Source organism: Sus scrofa, chromosome 15 (genome assembly GCF_054392235.1).
Source record: "Sus scrofa isolate SSC_HxYL_T2T_F1_AM1 chromosome 15, Sscrofa_HxYL_maternal_Yorkshire_Landrace_v2.0, whole genome shotgun sequence".
Taxonomy (NCBI): Eukaryota; Metazoa; Chordata; class Mammalia; order Artiodactyla; family Suidae; genus Sus; species Sus scrofa.
In genome coordinates, this window is record NC_139397.1 from 147,109,449 (window position 1) to 147,127,593 (window position 18,145).

At 50.4% G+C, this 18,145-nt stretch overlaps 1 protein-coding gene across 15 annotated transcripts in view; it reads left to right on the top strand.

Moving 5' to 3' along the window:
• DIS3L2 (DIS3 like 3'-5' exoribonuclease 2) overlaps nucleotides 1-18,145 on the top strand; it is a 360,467-nt gene that overhangs the window by 234,661 nt on the left and 107,661 nt on the right. For 14 of the 15 annotated variants that reach the window (XR_014828689.1, XR_014828690.1, XM_084997947.1 and 11 more), the window contains 1 exon segment: nucleotides 12,703-12,815. Coding sequence is in view for 13 of the 15 variants with exons in the window: in XM_084997947.1 (XP_084854073.1) it covers nucleotides 12,703-12,815 (113 nt within the window). In the remaining 2 variants the exon portion in view is untranslated. 15 annotated transcript variants of the gene reach the window in all.

Genomic DNA, 18,145 nt, shown 5'->3' on the forward strand with positions numbered 1-18,145 from the left:
CTTTGTTTTAAAGAGCAAAGGGTGGTGTTCCCTGATGGCCTAGCAAATTAAGGATCTGAGGTCACTGCTGTGGCTCAGGTCACTGCTGTGGCATGAGTTCAATCCCTGGCCCGGGAACTTTTGCATGCTATAGGCATGGCCAATAATAATAATAATAATAATAATAATAATAATAAAAGTGTGAAGGAGCACACGGAAAGTGGCAACAACCCAAATGACTGTCACCTAATAGTAGTTAATATATCCATACAACCGAGTATCAGTCAGCCATGGAAAAGAGGAAGTACTGATTCAGGCCGCAGCACGTGAACCTGGAAAACATTATGCTCGGTGAAAGACAGTCACTAAAGACTCTTCCCACGTCCTAAGAGTCCGTCTGCCTGGGATGCCCAGAGTGGACACATCTACAGAGACAGGAGATGGCTTAGTGAGTGCCTGTGGTTAGGAAGGTTGGGGAGAAGTAGGGAGTCACTGAAAACAGATAAGGCGAGTTTCTTTTGGGGGTGTTGAACTATTCCAAATTTTGATTCTCTGATGGTTGCACAATTCCAAATATACGAAAAACCATTGGCTTGTGTACTTTAAATGAGTGAGTTGTATGTGAATGAAATCCCAAGCCGCTAAGAAATCAAAAGCCAAAGAATACTGATAACCGTGGAATGATTAAAGCCCATCAGGAAAAGGCTGTGCCGTGCGGCCCTGTGGCATGCTACGTGACTGCTGGCGTCCAGCAGTGTTCTAATCCTGTCTCTGATGTTTACTGGGTGACATCAAGCAAATCCTCTAACTCTCTGAGCCTGAATGTCTTCATCTGTACAATATGAAGTTATTATTAATATTATATGAATAGTATCTACTCCATAAAACTTTTGTGGAGGTGATTCATTTAATCAAGAAATATTTGAATATCTTCTATTTGCCGTGTCTAATCAGTGATAATTGCTGTTGTCATTAGCCAGGAGGTTTTGCATCTGAAGAGCCTTTTCTCCATTTTAATGATGGAGGCGACAGGTATATCTGAGAATATGTCCTAAGGACAGGGCACCTTTGCCCTCTGTACCACACCAGCATCTATTGCAAAACGCAAAAGAATTGTCCTTTTAATGACCCCAAGTTATGAATGTTGAATCCTATTCTGCTGTTAAGAAAAGGAAGCATATGATGCCTTAACAGAGGATCTCCATCCAGAGGTCCTGAAACTATTAACCATCCATGATTAAAGGATTGGCATCAGTTACCTAGAAAATTTAGTGGTTCAGAATAGTTTATACAAGGAGTTCCCGTCGTGGCTCAGTGGTTAATGAATCCGACTAGGAACTATGAGGTTGCAGGTTCAATCCCTGGCCTTGCTCAGTGGGTTGAGGATCCAGCATTGCCGTGAGCTGTGGTGTAGGTTGCAGGTGAGGGTCGGATCCCACATTGGTGTGGCTCTGGCATAGGCGGGCAGCTGCATCCCCGATTCAACCCCTAGCCTGGGAACCTCCATATGCCTCAGGAGCAGCCCAAGAAAAGGCAAAGGACAAAAAAAAAAAAAAAAAAAAAAAACCAAAAAAAACTGACCTATAATGGCAATTGATATTTAGATAATTCAAAAAAAGTGGAAGATGACTCTTGGATGCAGGATTACATGACCGTTTTTACTTCATTGACTATGTATTGTCCCCATAAAGGAGTCTCACTTAGTTATGTCGAAAATGGTACCCTGTTCTACTTAACGGTCTTAAAATGTGTATTCTGCAAAGTCAATGTCTAGGCCTTTTTAAAAGTTACATTGAGAGTGCTTTTAGCCTACAGAGCTTGAGAAAGGAGCAACGGCAAGTCAGTCAAGTACCTGATACTAAGGGGCAGGAACCATGAAATAAGGCTCAAGAGCTCACTTTGGGAAATCGGGCCTGCCCAGGCCCCGGTTTTTTCATCTCTAGTGAGAAATCTGTCTCACAGGACTGTGAGCATCAAGTGAATTAATACAAAGGAAGTGCTCTAAATAGCAAGCGGTTGATATGCTGTTGTTGTAGGACAACCACGTGGTGGATTCAGATCATAAGCATGCAGAAATTATGGATATAATTTTTGTTACCTTTTGGAAGGCTTGGGGAGGATGAGCAGTGAGATCCTGCTGTACAGCACAGGGAATTCTATCTGGTCACTTGTGATGGAGCATGATGGAGGATCGTGGGAGAAAAAGAATTATGTATATATATGTATGTATGTATGACTGAGTCACTTTGCTGTACAGTAGACATTGCCAGAACATCTAATCAACCATGGAAAAAATGCAAATCATAATTTAAAAAAGAAAATATTTTCTCCTTAATGCAAAGACATTAATCAATGAATCTGAATAATTAGATCCCCAAAGAGTTAATTGGGTACAGTGAAAAAAAATAACAAACCCAAAAAAGCTTCCCCAGGATGAGCGAAAAGCCGCTAAGGGGTTTTGTCATCAGATAAAAGCTTTTAAAAGCTTTTGCATCTCAGAATCCAAGGTGAATATAAAAGTTGCTTTAATTTCAGCTGAAAGGAAGGTTGGGATTGGATTGAGCAGTTGTTGATAACAATTAACATTTCATGAATAGGCATTTAAATACAATAGATGTTTATCTTTAGAACTTGTAGAAAATTGTACACCTCTCTTAAATTTGGCTTTTAAGAAACTAGTAATTACGTTTTGTTAATAGAGAGGCCTTTTAAAAATAGGGAAATCCACACATGAGCATGAAAACATGCTAAAATTTGGTTTTCAAACTCACATCTTTGGGAACTGAGTCTGCTGGGATCACACAAGCATCCCACACTCCTGCAGGCGTGAGAAACAGGTTCCCTGAGCTAGCCACGCACCCTGAGCCTCTACAGGTGTGGCGGAAGCCCCAGGCTGCTGCAAATCAGAGTCCCATTTTTTTTTAATATTTTTTTTAATTAAAGTATCGTTGATTTACAGTGTTCCTTCAATTTCTCCATTTCTGGCATGAAATCGTTTCCTGTTCCTCCACGGGGGCGGGTTGTGCCCAGTTCCTGCCACTTCGCTCACCTTCAGAGAACTCGCCTGCAGAGGGCTTTCATCTTCCTCTTCTTCCAGGAGGGTTGTCGGATGGGCAACCAGGCTCTCCTGCTGCCTCCTGCCCAAGGTGGCCGGTGGTGCTTTGCTCTGGTTGTGTGGTGGGGAATCAGGGACAGCGGGGTGCCAGGGTGGGGGAGACACAGCGTTTTGTTGGTGTGTCTTTATTTGAAAAGGAACAAAACCATTGGTGTTCCCTGGTGGCCTAGAGGTTAAGGAGTCAGCGTCGTCACTGCTGCGGCAAGGGTTCTATCCCCGGCCCAGAAACTTCTGCACACTGCAAACTTCTGCACAAAGAACCCCCTGCAAAACTGTAAAACAAGTAGTCCACTTACGATATGAAAATTAGAATTGACATTTAAGAAGAAAAAGCCATAATCCTGCCACTCAGAGAGAACCATTGTTACCATCTTGATATATTTCTTTCCAGACATTTTAAAGCAGGTTTAGATTTCTTATTTTATGCTTTTTATCTTTATTCCCTTCCCAGCCTTCGAGAGCTGCAAACATTACAAATGTGTATGATGTAGAAAGGAACAGTCCCCATATCCTCCCGAGGTCATTGCTGGGGACATCTTAATTCTGTTCTTCGGAAGCGGCAACCCTCTCCTGCCTCTGCTGGCTTGTCTTCCTTTCAAAACCCGTAGCTAGTTTTACTTAACTGGATTTTTCCTTTGTAAACTTTTTTCTTTCCTTGGCTTCAGCCCCTACAAACTTTTTTTTTTTTTTTTTTTTTTTTTTAATTTTTGGATCGAGAATGTTGAACATGCACAAAAGTGAGAGAATAGTGTCGTGAAACCCCTTGTTCCCCTCGCGTAGCCCCGGCAACCCTGAAACCATGGCCAGCCCACTCCATTCACACCCCAGCACCCCCACCCCACCGCCCAGCCCCCAGCCCCTGCGAGCACCTGCTAACTTCGTGGCTACCTTTAAGGGCCCTTGTAGGCCCTTCGGACCTCAGGGTCATTTGGCAACGAGGAGGGGCCGAAGGCCTGCCCTCCTGCCCTCAGAGCATCTTGTGAGCCTGTGCTCGGCCCTCTGTCCCAGGCCTGACCGCTGACCTGGGCCTTCCCTGCGCCTGAAACGCCTGGAAATTCCCAAACGTCGGGAGTGCCAACCTCACATATTCAGCTCCTCGCTCTCCTTCCCGTTAATGAAGGAGGCCATTGCTCAAATCATTTGGAAGGAAAAGTGGAATTTACTACCTGGGTGTTCCTCTTCCATGCTGTTCATATAAATTTAAACTGAGATTCCTGAGAATTAGATTGAACATGACAAAAATCGCTGTGTGGGCAGTTTAGCTGAGTACTTGCAGATTGATAGAGCCCTTTGTAATAATGAAGGAAAAAGATTCTCTAAGCTGCTTGGTTCCAGAAGGTGAGCTCACCAAGTAAAGGAGTTTGCAGGGAACGCTCCTCGTTAACCCTTTGCTGGGAGGAAAAGGAAAAGACGACAAAGACAATCCTCAGACTCTTCAAATCCGGGCCTTCAGGGGGACCCGAGAAATCACGCTGTACAATCCCGTCCCCATGCGTGGGGACCTTACGTTGCATTCAGATGCACTTGTCCCGGAAGGTTTTACATTGACTCCCCCTGAGCTTGTGAAATATCCCCCAGCCATCTCCACGCCATGGCCGCGGACTCCTGCCATGGCTCAGAGTGCCCGTGGTCAACTCTTGCGTTTGCTCACATAACCAGATACCACACAGACCTGGAAGACGTCAGCCTTTGAGTTGTCCCTCTTACCTCGCACCCCAATCAGTGTTTCCACCAAAGCCGGAGGGACCTTGCTCCTCCCGACTGAAAGATGGAGTCCGTCGTGCGGCTGCAAGCTGATCCCAGCCCAGCCGATCTCAGCTATGGAGTCTGTCTCTAAAACTCAGTGGGAACAGACCAAGGTCGGGGCCTGCAGCCTGGCGGGCATGCTGCCCCACGGGAGCCCGTCGCTGCAGGGGCTGTGGGACAGCAGAAGATCCCTGTCGCTCCGCCCTTGAGCTTGGATTACCTGTTCGGAGCTTCCAGAGCGCTGTTTCCTCACTCTCTGAAGACTCATGTTGTTGGGAACGCTGGCCACAAGGTCAAGAGGGTGACCCAGCAAGAGCAGGCTGTTCCCATCATGCAGGCTGCATGCACGCCAGGCTGCAGCGCAGGAACTGCAGCCGCTGTGGCTGTGTCAGTGTGTCTCATAGGCTGTGTTTCTCTTCATCATCTACCTTTGTTTTCCAAACATGTTACCTCACTGGGAGGTTGCCTGCATTTGTTGGCCTGTCGGTGCCATCCCTGAGAGCTGGTGGTCTCTTCAGGCTCATGGTGTTCAGCCCAGTCGACCTTAGGCTGCATTCAACGGTGGCTGGTGAGCTCAGTGAATGTCACTTGTCAGCTCAGAACTCCCAGTGGGTTCCCACTGCGCTTAAAATAAAATCTAAATGCTTTATCCCGGTCCTGCAGGGTGTCTCACTGGGGCTCCGTCTGCACCCCCAGCTTCCCAGCCGCCCCTTCTTTCCAGTCTTCTTTCTCTCCCTTCGACGGCGCTGCCTGCTCCCCCGCCACGGCCTGCCCCGGCTCTCCTCCCGCCTGGCGGGCTCTCCCCCGTGTCGCCCTGTGACGTCCTTTTTAGACACACAGGTCTCAGTCTGTTTTCTCAGAGAGACGTTTCCAAAGTAAATCTGACGTAGGCCAGGCCTTCTCCTCACCTCATCTTGTTTTTGTTTCTTCAGGCCCCGTCATTTATCTGTTGGCTGATTTTCTTTCTCTCCCCATAAGAATGTCAGCCGCACAAGAGAACGGACCCTGCCCATCTTGTTTACTGGAACGTCTGTAGCGCCTCGAAACGTACCTGCCACATAGTAGGAGCCTCGTAAGTGTTTGTTGAGTGGCTAATTGAGTGAACGAAGGCGCTTACGAGGGGCAGGTGTCGAGGAGGACGTTGAGGATTATGAGGCGATTCCAAGTCAAGCCACGTGGATCTTTAGCCTGCAGGAGAGAAGATCCAGCCGGCTGTGTGCTCACTGGCCAGCCATTCAGAGCCAGTGCTGTCCCCAAAGTAGAGCCCAGCCTGCTGGCAGGAATCTGCCACTTCACTCACGTCTCTTAGCCAGACTTCTGTCCCCTGAAGAAGCCCCAGGAGGTGGAACTGCGCCAGCAAGGGGGGACCCTGGGCAGATGGCTTTTGGCCTTACAGGGGAGGTTTGCACACTGGCGTCGCGGTCTGAGGGCCAAGTGGGCTGCACTAGCAGGTGGTGGTTTCCCAGGCTCCACAGGTGTGCAAGCCGCACTTAGACACACTGGGAAGGCCTGGTCTCGGGAGGAGCCAGCAGGGTTTGCAACCCCTTCGACCCAGAGTGGCGACAAGCCCCCCTAAGTTATTTTCCTCTTCATTCGGTAAATGTCCTCTGCCTTCATGCTGATTGGGGAGGATGGAGGGGAGACCTCGGGGCCTCCCTGCAGTGAGTGGTACGGGGTGGGGGGTGCCGGAGTCGGGAGGGGGCACCTGGCCCAGGTGGTCAGGGAAGGCCCACCAGAGGGCGTGGGCTCTGCACGGGGACCTGCAGGACGGGTGGGAGTGGCCAGGAAGAGAAACGGGGGAGAACATCCCGCAAGGGAGAGTGGCGTGGAGCCCGAGAGGTTTGTGTGCTTAAGAAACTCGGTTCCGGTCCCCCCCAACCCCAATACCACTCACTGCAAGGAGGTCCCAAGGCCTCCCCTCCATCCCCCCTAATCAGCATTTAAGGGGGCCAGAAAAGTTGCACATGCTCGGAGCAGAACCAAGGTGTCACTGTCACTCTCTGTGAAGCAGTGATAGAGCACAGCGTGCAGAGGGAGGAGCAGAAGAACAAGCCAACGCGACTGGAGCGGCAGCAGGAGCCAGGCCTGTAAGGCCTTGGGAGCCAGGACTATGGGGGCCGGCAGGGGTGACACGGCGGGGTGACAGGGAGACTTGTACTGGGGAAAGAGCACTATCTTCAGTGTGGAAATGGGTTTGAGAAGTGGCAGGCGACTCACGCAGAGGTGCTTAGATCTCCCTTTAAAGAAGTGACGGTGGCCCTGGCCGAAGCGGTGACATGGAAGAAAAGATACGGGCAGATCTCAGAGGTGTTCAGGGGGGAGCAGCGTTCAGAGCGATTGAGCAACGCAGGCTAAGACAGGCTTAAGTTCGTTCGTTCATTTTATTTTTTTATTTTATTTTATTTTTTTGTCTTTTTGCTATCTCTTGGGCCGCTCCCTCGGCATATGGAGGTTCCCAGGCTAGGGGTCCAATCGGAGCTGTAGTCTCCGGCCTACGCCAGAGCCACAGCAATGCGGGATCCAAGCCGCGTCTGCGACCCACACCACAGCCCACGGCAACGCTGGATCCTTAATCCACTGAGCAAGTGCAGGGACCGAACCCGCAACCTCATAGTTCCTAGTCGGATTCGTTAACCATTGCGCCACGACGGGAACTCCCGTTCGTTCGTTTTAGTTTGGGGCAGTCGCGATGCCTTTTTTTGGTTTAGTGGAGGGGAGATCCCGCTTCCTGGATGGAGAACACAGGAAGAGAAATGATTTGGCTGGAGGTGGGGACGTGGGAGGTGTGAGTGTGAGGTGCCAAGTGGCAGTGCCCAAGGAGACCCTTGCGTGTGTCAGTCTGGAGCGCAGGGAGGTCTGGGCTGTTGGTGCGGAACGCGGACACCACAGCACCAAGATGATGCTTGAACTCCTGGGAATGGATGGGACGGTCCGGGGAGAAAGCAGAGTTGGAAGACAGGGGGGTGGGACGGGGAGCGGAAGAGGAGCCTGGGAAGGGCAGACACCCAGGGCGGGCCGAAGGACCAGCGTCTCGAACAGGGAGCCGAAGGACCAGCGTCTCGAACAGGGAGAACTCACCAGGCCTCAGATGCCCTGTGAGGTCTGGGCATTAAGGCCCCGACAAAAGCAGTGATTTTTTGCTTTGGCTAAATGAGGTGCATTTAGCAGTACTGCTCCCTATATTCTGGATTCAAAGGAATGTCCTAGTGGGTCCAGAAGAGCCTCTGTCACCACAGTCCAGTCTCGGCTGTGGCTAAAAGTGAACTCAGGTGACCCTGGTCTCAGGCCTGGTGAGGGAAGCCTGCTGCTTTCCCCCGTGATAGGCTTTGCCTTTTCAGGAACGCAGGACCCTCACTCTGCCACCACCTAAAGGTGGCGGTGAGCTCGCCCTGCAGAAAGCAACTGTTAGACCTTAAGGACTTCGATTAACTGGAACTGGAGGGGGCGGCGTAGTGGTTGTTCTGTAGTCGGTCTCTGTGCCGAGTGGCGGGAGAGACTGGCCGTGGGAACGGGGCCGTGGCCGTGGCCGTGAAGGGGGCCGGGAAGCGTTTCTGTCGGGGCTTCTGAACGCGGAGCCAAGGGTGTGGCTTCTGCTGAATCGTAAGCGAGGGGAGGGTTTTCTCGCTGTGACCCTCCGAGATGAAAACTTGGTTGTGTCCATCTGTCCTGGAGTTACCGTGACAGCGGTAGGGGGTGAGGGCTGGGAATAAAAGGAGCAAAGGCTGAACCCGACCTGGTTTTGATTGCAGCGCTGATTGCGTACGAGCCAGAGAGCCTTGGACAAGTGACATGGATCCTCTCTGAGCCTCAGATGATTCATCCGTGAAACACGGTTTATATGGCTATTGTCAAAGCTGCATTTAATGTGCGTGGAGCCCCTGGCGCAAAAGAGACATTAAATAAAAGGTCACTTCTGCTTCTCCGTGTTGTCATTTTTATGATTGTCGTCGTCAACGTGACGTTCACGTCGTCGTTACGGATTACAACACCCGTTCACGTGTTCTCCCCGAAGTAAAAACAGATTTTTATTTCCTCTCACCCCCACAGAGTGAGGTTTTGTAACCTTCCTCTGTCACAGCCCTAGCGACAGCATTTTGTCACCACCTTGGCATAGCTGTCAACCCCATTAGACTGGGAGGGCCTTAGACAGAGGGACCCTCTCACGGCCGCGTGGGGCTGGAATGAACTGGTGGCTCGTTTTTCGTGTGTTGTGGATCCACGAAAGGTGGCCCTTTCTCGGGGCCAGTGCTCTTCAGAGGTAGAGCGAGTGGCTTCAAGATGGGAGCTCCCCACCCTTGGGGCTACATCAAGGGCCGCCTGGCAGGGAGGCAGTCGGGATGTGGCTGAACTGACTGGGAGGCTGGCTTAGAAGAGATGGTTCTTAAGCCCCTGCTTTATGTTCTATTAGTGTTTTAATTGGATGAAGCACTTCTGGTGTCCGCTCAAGTTCATTCAAAGGAGCATTTGCATTCGTTTAAGGTTGTGGGCTCTGTGGGAGTGAGCCAGACGCGGCTGGCCTTGGGTTTCTCCTTCCTCTGTTTCCACCACTCTTCAAAACTCACAGGACTCGCCTTAGCCCCGCAGGTAAAAGTATTTTTTAAGGATACTTTTATATGGAAGACAGTGCTTTCTAGAACGTCAGATCGATCCTAGATGTTTTGGCAGCATGTACCACATAACCTTTTGGAGTTGTATTTTCTCTTTCATAGAGTAAAAGTTTCAGTGCCACCACCTCAGGAGTTCTGCAAGTTCACATTATGTAAATATATGTAATAAAATATTTGCTTAGGGTTTCCGTAGAAAAGCTCCAAAGAAGAGAATAAGAGAGCTTCTCTTTGCTGGTTTTAGAGGCTCTTCTGGGAGTTCTGAGGGAAATTTAAGCCTCTCAAATATGTTTTGATTGGCCCCCTTCATGTTTTTATCTCCTGTAATGAACTCTTTGTCGGTTTGTCAATTTTGACAAAGGACAGAAAGTTCATGTGTAGCAACAACACAGAGACGGAATTTAAAATTATGGTTTATATCATGATGTAATAATCCTCTCTCTTTTCCTTGAGTCAATATTTACCTGCCAGGCCAGTGTATTATAATTCCGACTTTAAAAGAAGACACTTTATTTTACCTTCTCCGAGTGTTGGTTTTCGATGCGTGTAATAGGGAAGTTGCAGGGGGAGCCGCGTGGGACGCTTGGCCGCCTTCTCTCAGGGTTGAGTTCCTGGATCATCGCAGGGCAGGTTTCCCCGCTCCCGGGGACCCAGCAACACAGCTGCGTGGTGCACAGCATGAGGCAGCTGAACGTTGGGCCCTGCTAGTGTTCTTCAGCTTTCCAGACAGCCCTCTCCTCTGCTCCGTTATCCCATAGCAGCCAGGATTTCTTAGCCGACCCTGGGTTTTCCCTAAAATATTCACGTTTCAGGTCTGGGTGGCAAAATCCAGGGACTGCCCTGGGGGAGGGTGGTCCTGCATGTGAGACAGATGAGAACCGGACTCTTCAATTCTTTTCCTTCCCTGAACCTCTTAATTTTAACCACCCCAAGCTGAAACATTTTTCCATTTCAAAACCAAGAGAAGAATCACCCGCCAGTGAAGAAGGAATAGGAGAGCAATAAAGAGCTACAAAATTTGTAGGTAAAATGCAAGATACCAGGGAGTTCCCTTCATAGCTCAGTGGTTAATGAACCCGACTAGGATCCGTGAGGATGCAGGTTTGATCCCTGGCCTTGCTCAGTGGGTTAAGGATCTGGCGTTGCCGAGAGCTGTGGTGTAGGTCACAGACGTGGCTCAGATCCCACGTTGCTATGGCTGTGGTGCAGGCTGGTGGCTGCAGCTCTGATTCAACCCCTAGCCTGGGAACTTCTCTGTGAGGCAAGTGTGGCCCTAAAAAAAGCAAAAAATATAAATAAATAAATAAGTAATAAAATGTGAGCTACCATAAAACTGATTATCCCAGGAACCAGAGGAAGCAGCGGTGATGTGTTAGTAACTCTTCTGAGTCAACTTGGGTATCAGTCAAGATTTTTTAGTGAGTCATAACCGAAAGGGGAGGAATTGATTGACTTGTGAACTGCCAAGTCCGCAGGTAGGCTAGTTTCAAGTTCATCTGGATCCTGGAGTTCAAATGAGGTCATCATGCTTCTCCCTTTATTTCTTAGACCTGTTCTTTTCTATGTTGGCAAAGATGTTTCCTTGGCAGCTCCAGGCTTATTGTCTAGGGTCTTGGGAGAAAGATCCTCTTATCTGAAGCTGTGTCCAACCCTGAAAGCAGGCCCAGAGTAAATCTACTTGGGTCATGTGCCTGTGCCTGTGCCTGGACCAGTCCCTGTCTACAGGGACGGATGTGGTGAAATTGCATCACTCGTTTATTTAAACTAGAAGCAGGTCCACCTGGGTGCTTGTGTCATCCCTGTGCTGTGTGCCCATGATGCTCGCGCTCTCCAGACTGTAACTACTTCACGTGCGGACTCTTTTTCATATTCTGTCTATTTTGTGCATTTCCTGTGTGTGTGCATACATATACAGGAAATATGTCTGTGTGTGTGCATTAGTGTATCCTGTTGTGTCTAACCACACATACTACATCTGCTGGATGATTTATGGGATGTTCAAAAGTAAATTTGTCACCTAACCAGACCCTCGGGCCCACTTTAGGTGCGGTTCCAGCAGCCTGAGTCATGTGCCTGTGTCTCTGGTAGAACCCATTGAGAAGGCAGGGCCTGTTGAAAAAACAGCTCTGCCAGCAAAGGAAAGGCTAAAAGGGGAGAAAAAAAAAAGTAGATCTTTTACCAGAACAGGCAAGGCAACAGGCACACAAACTTAATACTGATTCATTCACCCAACAAGTGTTCACTGAACGCCCACCATGTGTCAGGCTTCCTTCTCAGCACTGGGCCTGCAGCAGTGGACTTGACCCAACGGCCATGCCTTACTGGGGCCTGCACTGTAGGGAGAAGGGCGGGCAGTGGACACATGAGCCAATAAAATGTGCTGTCATACCTGGTGGGGACGCAGGCTCTGAGCGGAAGCCCGCAATAAGCATCCTCGGTGCTGGATGAGGTGCTTCCCCGGGACAGGTGGAGGCAACAGAGGGCAGAGGCTCTCGTCCTGTTCTGGGATCCTCTCTCAACTGACCCTTATAAGGGAAGAAGGACTTTAATAGGCGGGTCCTAGTGCGATTATCATCCCAACTATAAGGAAAAAACACGAGCCAGGCCAGCATGTGAATGGGATGAGGTAAGGTACGTTCTAGGAGTGGAAAGAGGTTTCCCACGACCGCTGCATAGGGAGCGCGTGGAGGACGGGCCGGGAGGCTGGCCAGGCGGACGGGGCGAGCCCGTGCTGGGGCGTGAGTAACAGGCCGAGGAGCGGCCTCACCAGGTCCACGGTTAAGACTGACAACAACGTGCAGAGCTCGGAAAGAGGGGTGGGCTCGAGGTAGGAAGGCCAAGACCAGCCCTGGGGCTGAACAAAGGCTGTGGCCGGGCCCAACAGGAGGGCCAGCGCTCTTGGGGGCTGCGGGATGTAGGGATCAACTCCTTCGAGGGAACTGAGAGGATTTGCTCATCGTCCGAAGCGAGCCTTCTTCCGCGAGTCCACTGATGGGGCCTCAAAGACAGGAAGCCTTCAGAAATGGGCACCGTCTTGTAAAATGGTTAGTGTTTGTTCAGGAGCAAACCCTCGTGCGTTGGCGCACAGCGAGGAGAGGAAGGGTCGTGCACGCCGCAGCGGGTGACCGAGCGTCCACCCTCCCAGCCCCGGGGCCTCGGGGAGCAGCGGGGAGCGACGTGGCTCCTCGGGCTGGGTTCCCTGGAGGGACTGCCCGTGCCTCCCGTCCCAGGCTGATTAACCCTCTTGTGCATTTCCAGGCAACTTCGAAGTGGGGGTGCACATCGCTGACGTCAGCTACTTTGTTCCCGAGGGATCCAGCTTGGATTCAGTGGCCGCTGAGAGAGCTACGAGCGTCTACTTGGTTCAGAAGGTAAAAATCGGTTTCCAGTTTCTCGGATTGAAAACCATGCTTCTATTTAGTCATTTTCCTTTGTTTGTTTTTCCAAAAAAAATTCATGACGAACAGCGATCTTATCTGGATATCTCTTCTCATATCTAGTAAGATCTATAAAAAAAGGTTTTCCCTGGAAAAGCGTTGGCTGTCTGTTATCGTATGTTTTCCTGTTGGGCCCTTCTGTGTTCAAGAGGAGTCAGACTGAGGCGACCCCAAGGCCAGACGCAGGTCCTCGTCCCAGGCCTTCAGACCGGCCCCGCCACGAAACCCAGGCAGGTGGTCAGCTCAGAAACGCGGAACTTGTGAACGCAGCCCACACCAGCCACGGTTTTTATAAAGTCTTACTGCAGAACCGACAAATCCATTCATTTATGGGATGTCCGAGGTGCCGCCACACTCCTGTAGGAGGAGGGAGTGAAAGTTCACTGGTGGCTTCTTAAAGAAAAGTTTCAGGAGTTCCCGTCACGGCGCAGCGGAAACGAGTCTGACTAGGAACCATGAGGTTGTGGGTTCGATCCCTGGCCTTGCCCAGTGGGTTAAGGATCCAGTGTTGCCCTGAGTTGTGGTGTGGGTCGCAGACGCGGCTTGGATCCCGCATTGCTGTGGCTGTGGTGTAGGCCGGCATCTACAGCTCCGATACGACCCCTAGCCTGGGAACCTCCATACGCCACGGGAGCGGCCCTAAAAAGACAAAAAAAAAGAAAAAGTTTCGACCTCTGCTGTAAAGGGTGGGGGCTGATCTGCTCCTGACTGGCCCTTTGCAAAGTAACCTGGAGCCTTAAATAGACAGAAAAGCAGAGGGAGCCCGGCCTGGGCTTTCTTCCTGGCCTGATGATGCCACTCTTGGTGAGTCACCGGGTCACTAGACCTGCTCTAACAAGTGTTTAATCATGAGCGCCCGTTATCTGCCAGGCACTGCCCTGGGCCCTGGTGTGGCTGAAACCCTGTACACGAGTTCTTCCTCCTCCCCCGGCTGCAGCTCTGGATTCTTCCAGCTTCCTCTCTCCTCTTCTTGACTCTGCTCACCTGCTGACTGGACCCATGTCTTCGGCCGTATCGTGACTCTCACTTCCCGCCTAGTTGCCTTGACTCCAGGCGTCCAGTTTTGGGTCGCTGCGCACACCAGCTTGAACCTTTCTCCTCCCATGCCCTTGGTCGTGACTTCTGGCACTTGCTGTTTGACTGCCCCAGGGTGAGGTGTACCCCTCCACTCTCCACACAGACCATGGCCCCTGGCAGCTGGGAGCCCTTTGCCTGACCCCATCTCTCAGGGGCAGGAAGCACCCAGGTGCCCGACCTGCTCCATTCTAGGAATTCACGTCATCACCTAGGGAAAGGGGACGCCTGCCTAGTCTCCCTCCGCCTGCTCTGACTGGCAGCTCCCACCGCCAGCACACCCTTCTTCCTGCTGTTTTCCAGAATGGGCTGGCCTTTTTGTGGACATGCTGTCCAAACTCTGGCAGGCCGGCCACTCGGGGGTCTCTGTATGGCTCGCTCCGGAGATTCCTCACCCCTAGGGTCCCAGCAATCTGACTCCATGCCCTTAGCACACGGGCCATGGCCAAGGGAGGGATAGTGTTATCCTGCCGATGCTCAAGTGGTGGTGGGCCTTTCTAAGAGCCAGTGTCCTCCTGGGCTCTTATTTTTTTTCCCAGCTAGAGATCTGAAAACTGTCACCCATGTCAGTTTTCATGTCAGTTTTCCTGGACGGCACCGCTACCACACCCGCCTCCTCCCCGTCTCATCATTCCCAGAATATACCACCTGCCAGGAGTATATTCAGACACAGAGACAGAGGAACTGTGCCCATATTCCGAATGCATGACTGGCCTGGGGTCCAGGGCTATTACCATGTATTCTTTTCAAGTCTGGAACCAAGGCTCTCTGCAAATAGAGGCATCGGCTTGTGTCGGGGGTTTGCTAGCCTCTCCCTCTTGCCCGTGGAGCCCACTTCTGCCCGGGCAGCCGCAGCTTCTGCATGGCCACCATCTAAGGTTTTCACCCTTCCACAGCCCCTTCTGTAGCTGTGCACGGATGCACACGAATAGGACACCTGGCACCTCAGCCATACCTGGCAGCATATGTGACATGTGGAAGATGAACTTGCAGACATGCCTCCACCAGTCCAATAAATCATGTCATTTGGCCTTTGGGGGCCCCGGCCGCTGCTAGCAATCAAAGCACAGACTCTCTACTGGACAGTGAGGTTGTCACACAGTGGAATCATCAGCCTTGCACAGATCCAGCACTCTCCGCTCACACACATGGTCCTGGACCCCTTGCACCAGCAATCTTCATGCCAACCTGTAGGAGGGTATGTTCTGGAATCCCCAGACTTCAGTTCCAACAAAGTGCCTCCCTGGTACCCACAAAAGTCCTCCAGGACAATTCAAAATTTCCTAGGATTTCTAATATTTATCAAGTGTTACTGAGAGTTCCTCTCCTGTGTCCAGCCTGTCCACCCCAAAAACGAGCCCCTCAAAAGGGAAGAAACAAAAATTAACTCAGAATGGATCATAGGGAGTTCCCGTCTTGGTGCAGTGGAAATGAATCCGACTAGGAACCATGAGGTTGCTGGTTTGATCCCTGACCTCACTCTGTGGGTTAAGGATCCGGCATTGCCATGAGCTGTGGTGTAGGTTGCAGACGCGGCTCGGATCTTGCGTTGCTGTGGCTCTGGCGTAGGCTGGCGGCTACAGCTCTGATTAGACCCCGGCCTGGGAACCTCCATATGCCGCGGGTGTGGCCCTAAAAAGACGTAATAATAATAGCAATAATAATAATGGATCATAGGCCTAAATGTGAAATGTAAAACTGGAAAACTCCTAGACGATAACATTGGACAAAATTCAGATGGCCTTTGGTTTGGCAGTGACTTTTTAGATACAACACAAAAGGCACAATCTATGACAGAAAGAATTACAAGCTGGACTTAATTAAAATTAAAAATGTATGCTCCGCAAAAGAGATTGTCAAGAGAGCGAAAAGATAAGCCATAAACTTGGAGGAAATGTTTGCAAAAGACACATCTGATAAAGGACTATTAGCAAAAGCATGCAAAGAACTCTTAAAACTCAGCAGTGAGAAATGAAGAACGCAATTAAGAATAGACCAAAGACCTTAACAGATGTTTCAGAGATCTATGATGGCAGATAAGCATATGAGAAGATGCTCCACGTCATATGTCATTAGGGGAATGCAAACTAAACTAGTAATGTGATATTACTACACTCCTGTTAGAAGGGCCAACACAACACTGACAACACCAAATGCGGGCAAGGGTGTGGAGAAACAAAAATGTGTTCATTGCTTATGAGAAGGCAGAATGGCACAGCCACTTTGGAAAAGAGTTTGGCGGTGTTTTTACCATACGCTCCAATAATCGCCCTCTTTGGTTTTTACCCAAAGGAGTTGAAAATGTATGTCCATGCAAAACCCTGCACAGGGATGTTTATAGCAGCTTTATTCTTATTTTCCAAAATGTGGAAGCAACCAAAATGTCAGTAGATGAATGGATAAACTGCAGTACATCCAAACAGTGAAATACCATTTGGCGCTAGAAAGACATGAACTATCAAGCCATGAAGGAACTTTAAATATAAACTGCTCAGTGAAAGAAGCCAACCTTCAAAGGCTACATACTGTATGATTCCAGCTATGTGACTTTTCTAGAAAAGTTTAAAGTATGAAGGCGGTGAGAAGACCGGCAGTTGCCAGGAACCAGCAGAGAGGGAGGGGTGCTGCGTAGAGCACCAGGAGGTGTAGGAGGTGAGGCTCCTGAGTACGCGGCTGTCCTCGTAGGTGCTTGTCAGTATACATTTGTCCAGATCCTTAGAACGTGAAACACCAAGAATGCACCCTGAGGTCACCTGTGAGCTTTGAGTGAGAAGAACGTGTCAGGGCAGGTTCCTCAGTTCTGACTCTGGTGGGTTGTTGATAACGTGCATGGGGCGGGGGGGGGCATCTATGGGACATCTCTGTGACTTCTGCTTGATTTTGCTGCCAACCTAAAACTGCTCTAAAAAATAAAATCCATTTTTTAAAAATCACAAGAGGCAGAGGGCGGAAGAGACTCTTCTAGACCTTGATTGCAACCATATCCTTTAGGGGCTGGAGACCCCGTTGCTTGTGGCCTGAGTTTGCCTTCCCCTGTTTTGCTCAGCCAGTGGTTGACAGTGATGCCTTTGGCCATCCTGTCTGGAACCCGCTGCTTCCTCTCCAGAGGGTGCTAGCACCCATGGGCGTTGTTCCAAATGGGAGCCAGTTGCTTGGGGGCCCTCATGGGGAAACGCAGCCCCTCCTCTCCCTGCCCCATAGCAATGCTTTTGGATCACTACAACCTAGGACATGTATTCAGAGCTGCACCTGCTGCAGAACTGGACATCTGGTTTCTTCAGGGGTTCGACTTTCCTGCCATTTATGTAGGTGCTCAGGAGCACCACGCAGGTGTTTTCTGCCATTCCCGACGTGGGGATGCTGAGGGAGAGGGAGGTGGCGTTGGTGAGAGCTCTGAAATCCTGTTAGAAACTGCATGGTCCTCCCAACTCGGTTACAATTATCAGTGTGTTATCAGCAATAGGTGACCTCTAGGCACAGTCATACGTCAAAGATCCAGAACTTTCAGGGACCCCCTCCATGAGAATGGGAAGCTTCATCCTCATCTGAGCAGGGGATGTTCTTCCTCATAGACTCCGCCTGTGTCAGAGCAACTGTGTCCTTATCTGGCCTCTGCGGCCAGTTCAAACCTAAGCGGGGTATTTAAGAACCTCTTCTGATCCCCTGCACCTCACAGTGTCTGGAACACCTGTGCCCAAGCTGTGGACACATACAAGTGGCTTAGGGGAAGGAGCCCAGACGTGTTACCCACGTACATCACTTAACATCAGCCCAGGCTTCCTCCCTGAGCTCTCCTCCCTTGGCCATGAGCCAGAGCCATCCCCACTCCACTGTTACCCATGCGAATGCCCCCCGCCCCAGCCCAGCTCCACAGCGCTGGCCTTCAGTTTGTGTTTGTATTTGGGCGGGGCGGGGGGGTCTGTTCAACATTCTTCAAGTTCATATCTACCTGCCCCTTCACTCACAAGCAGACAAGGTCTCTTAACCTGGGACCAGAAGAATTAGCCTCACAGCCCTTTCTACTGATGACATTCCTTGTCCGCAGTTTTCTCCTCTCCTTTGTTGAATGTCTCCATTCCTAATAATGGCACCCTGAACTTCTGAGCTTCCCCAGCATGGGGTAGCCAGCCAGTACCTGAGGAGCCATGAGTTATCTAGAAGGATCTTGCATTTCTGGCAGTCCAAGAAGA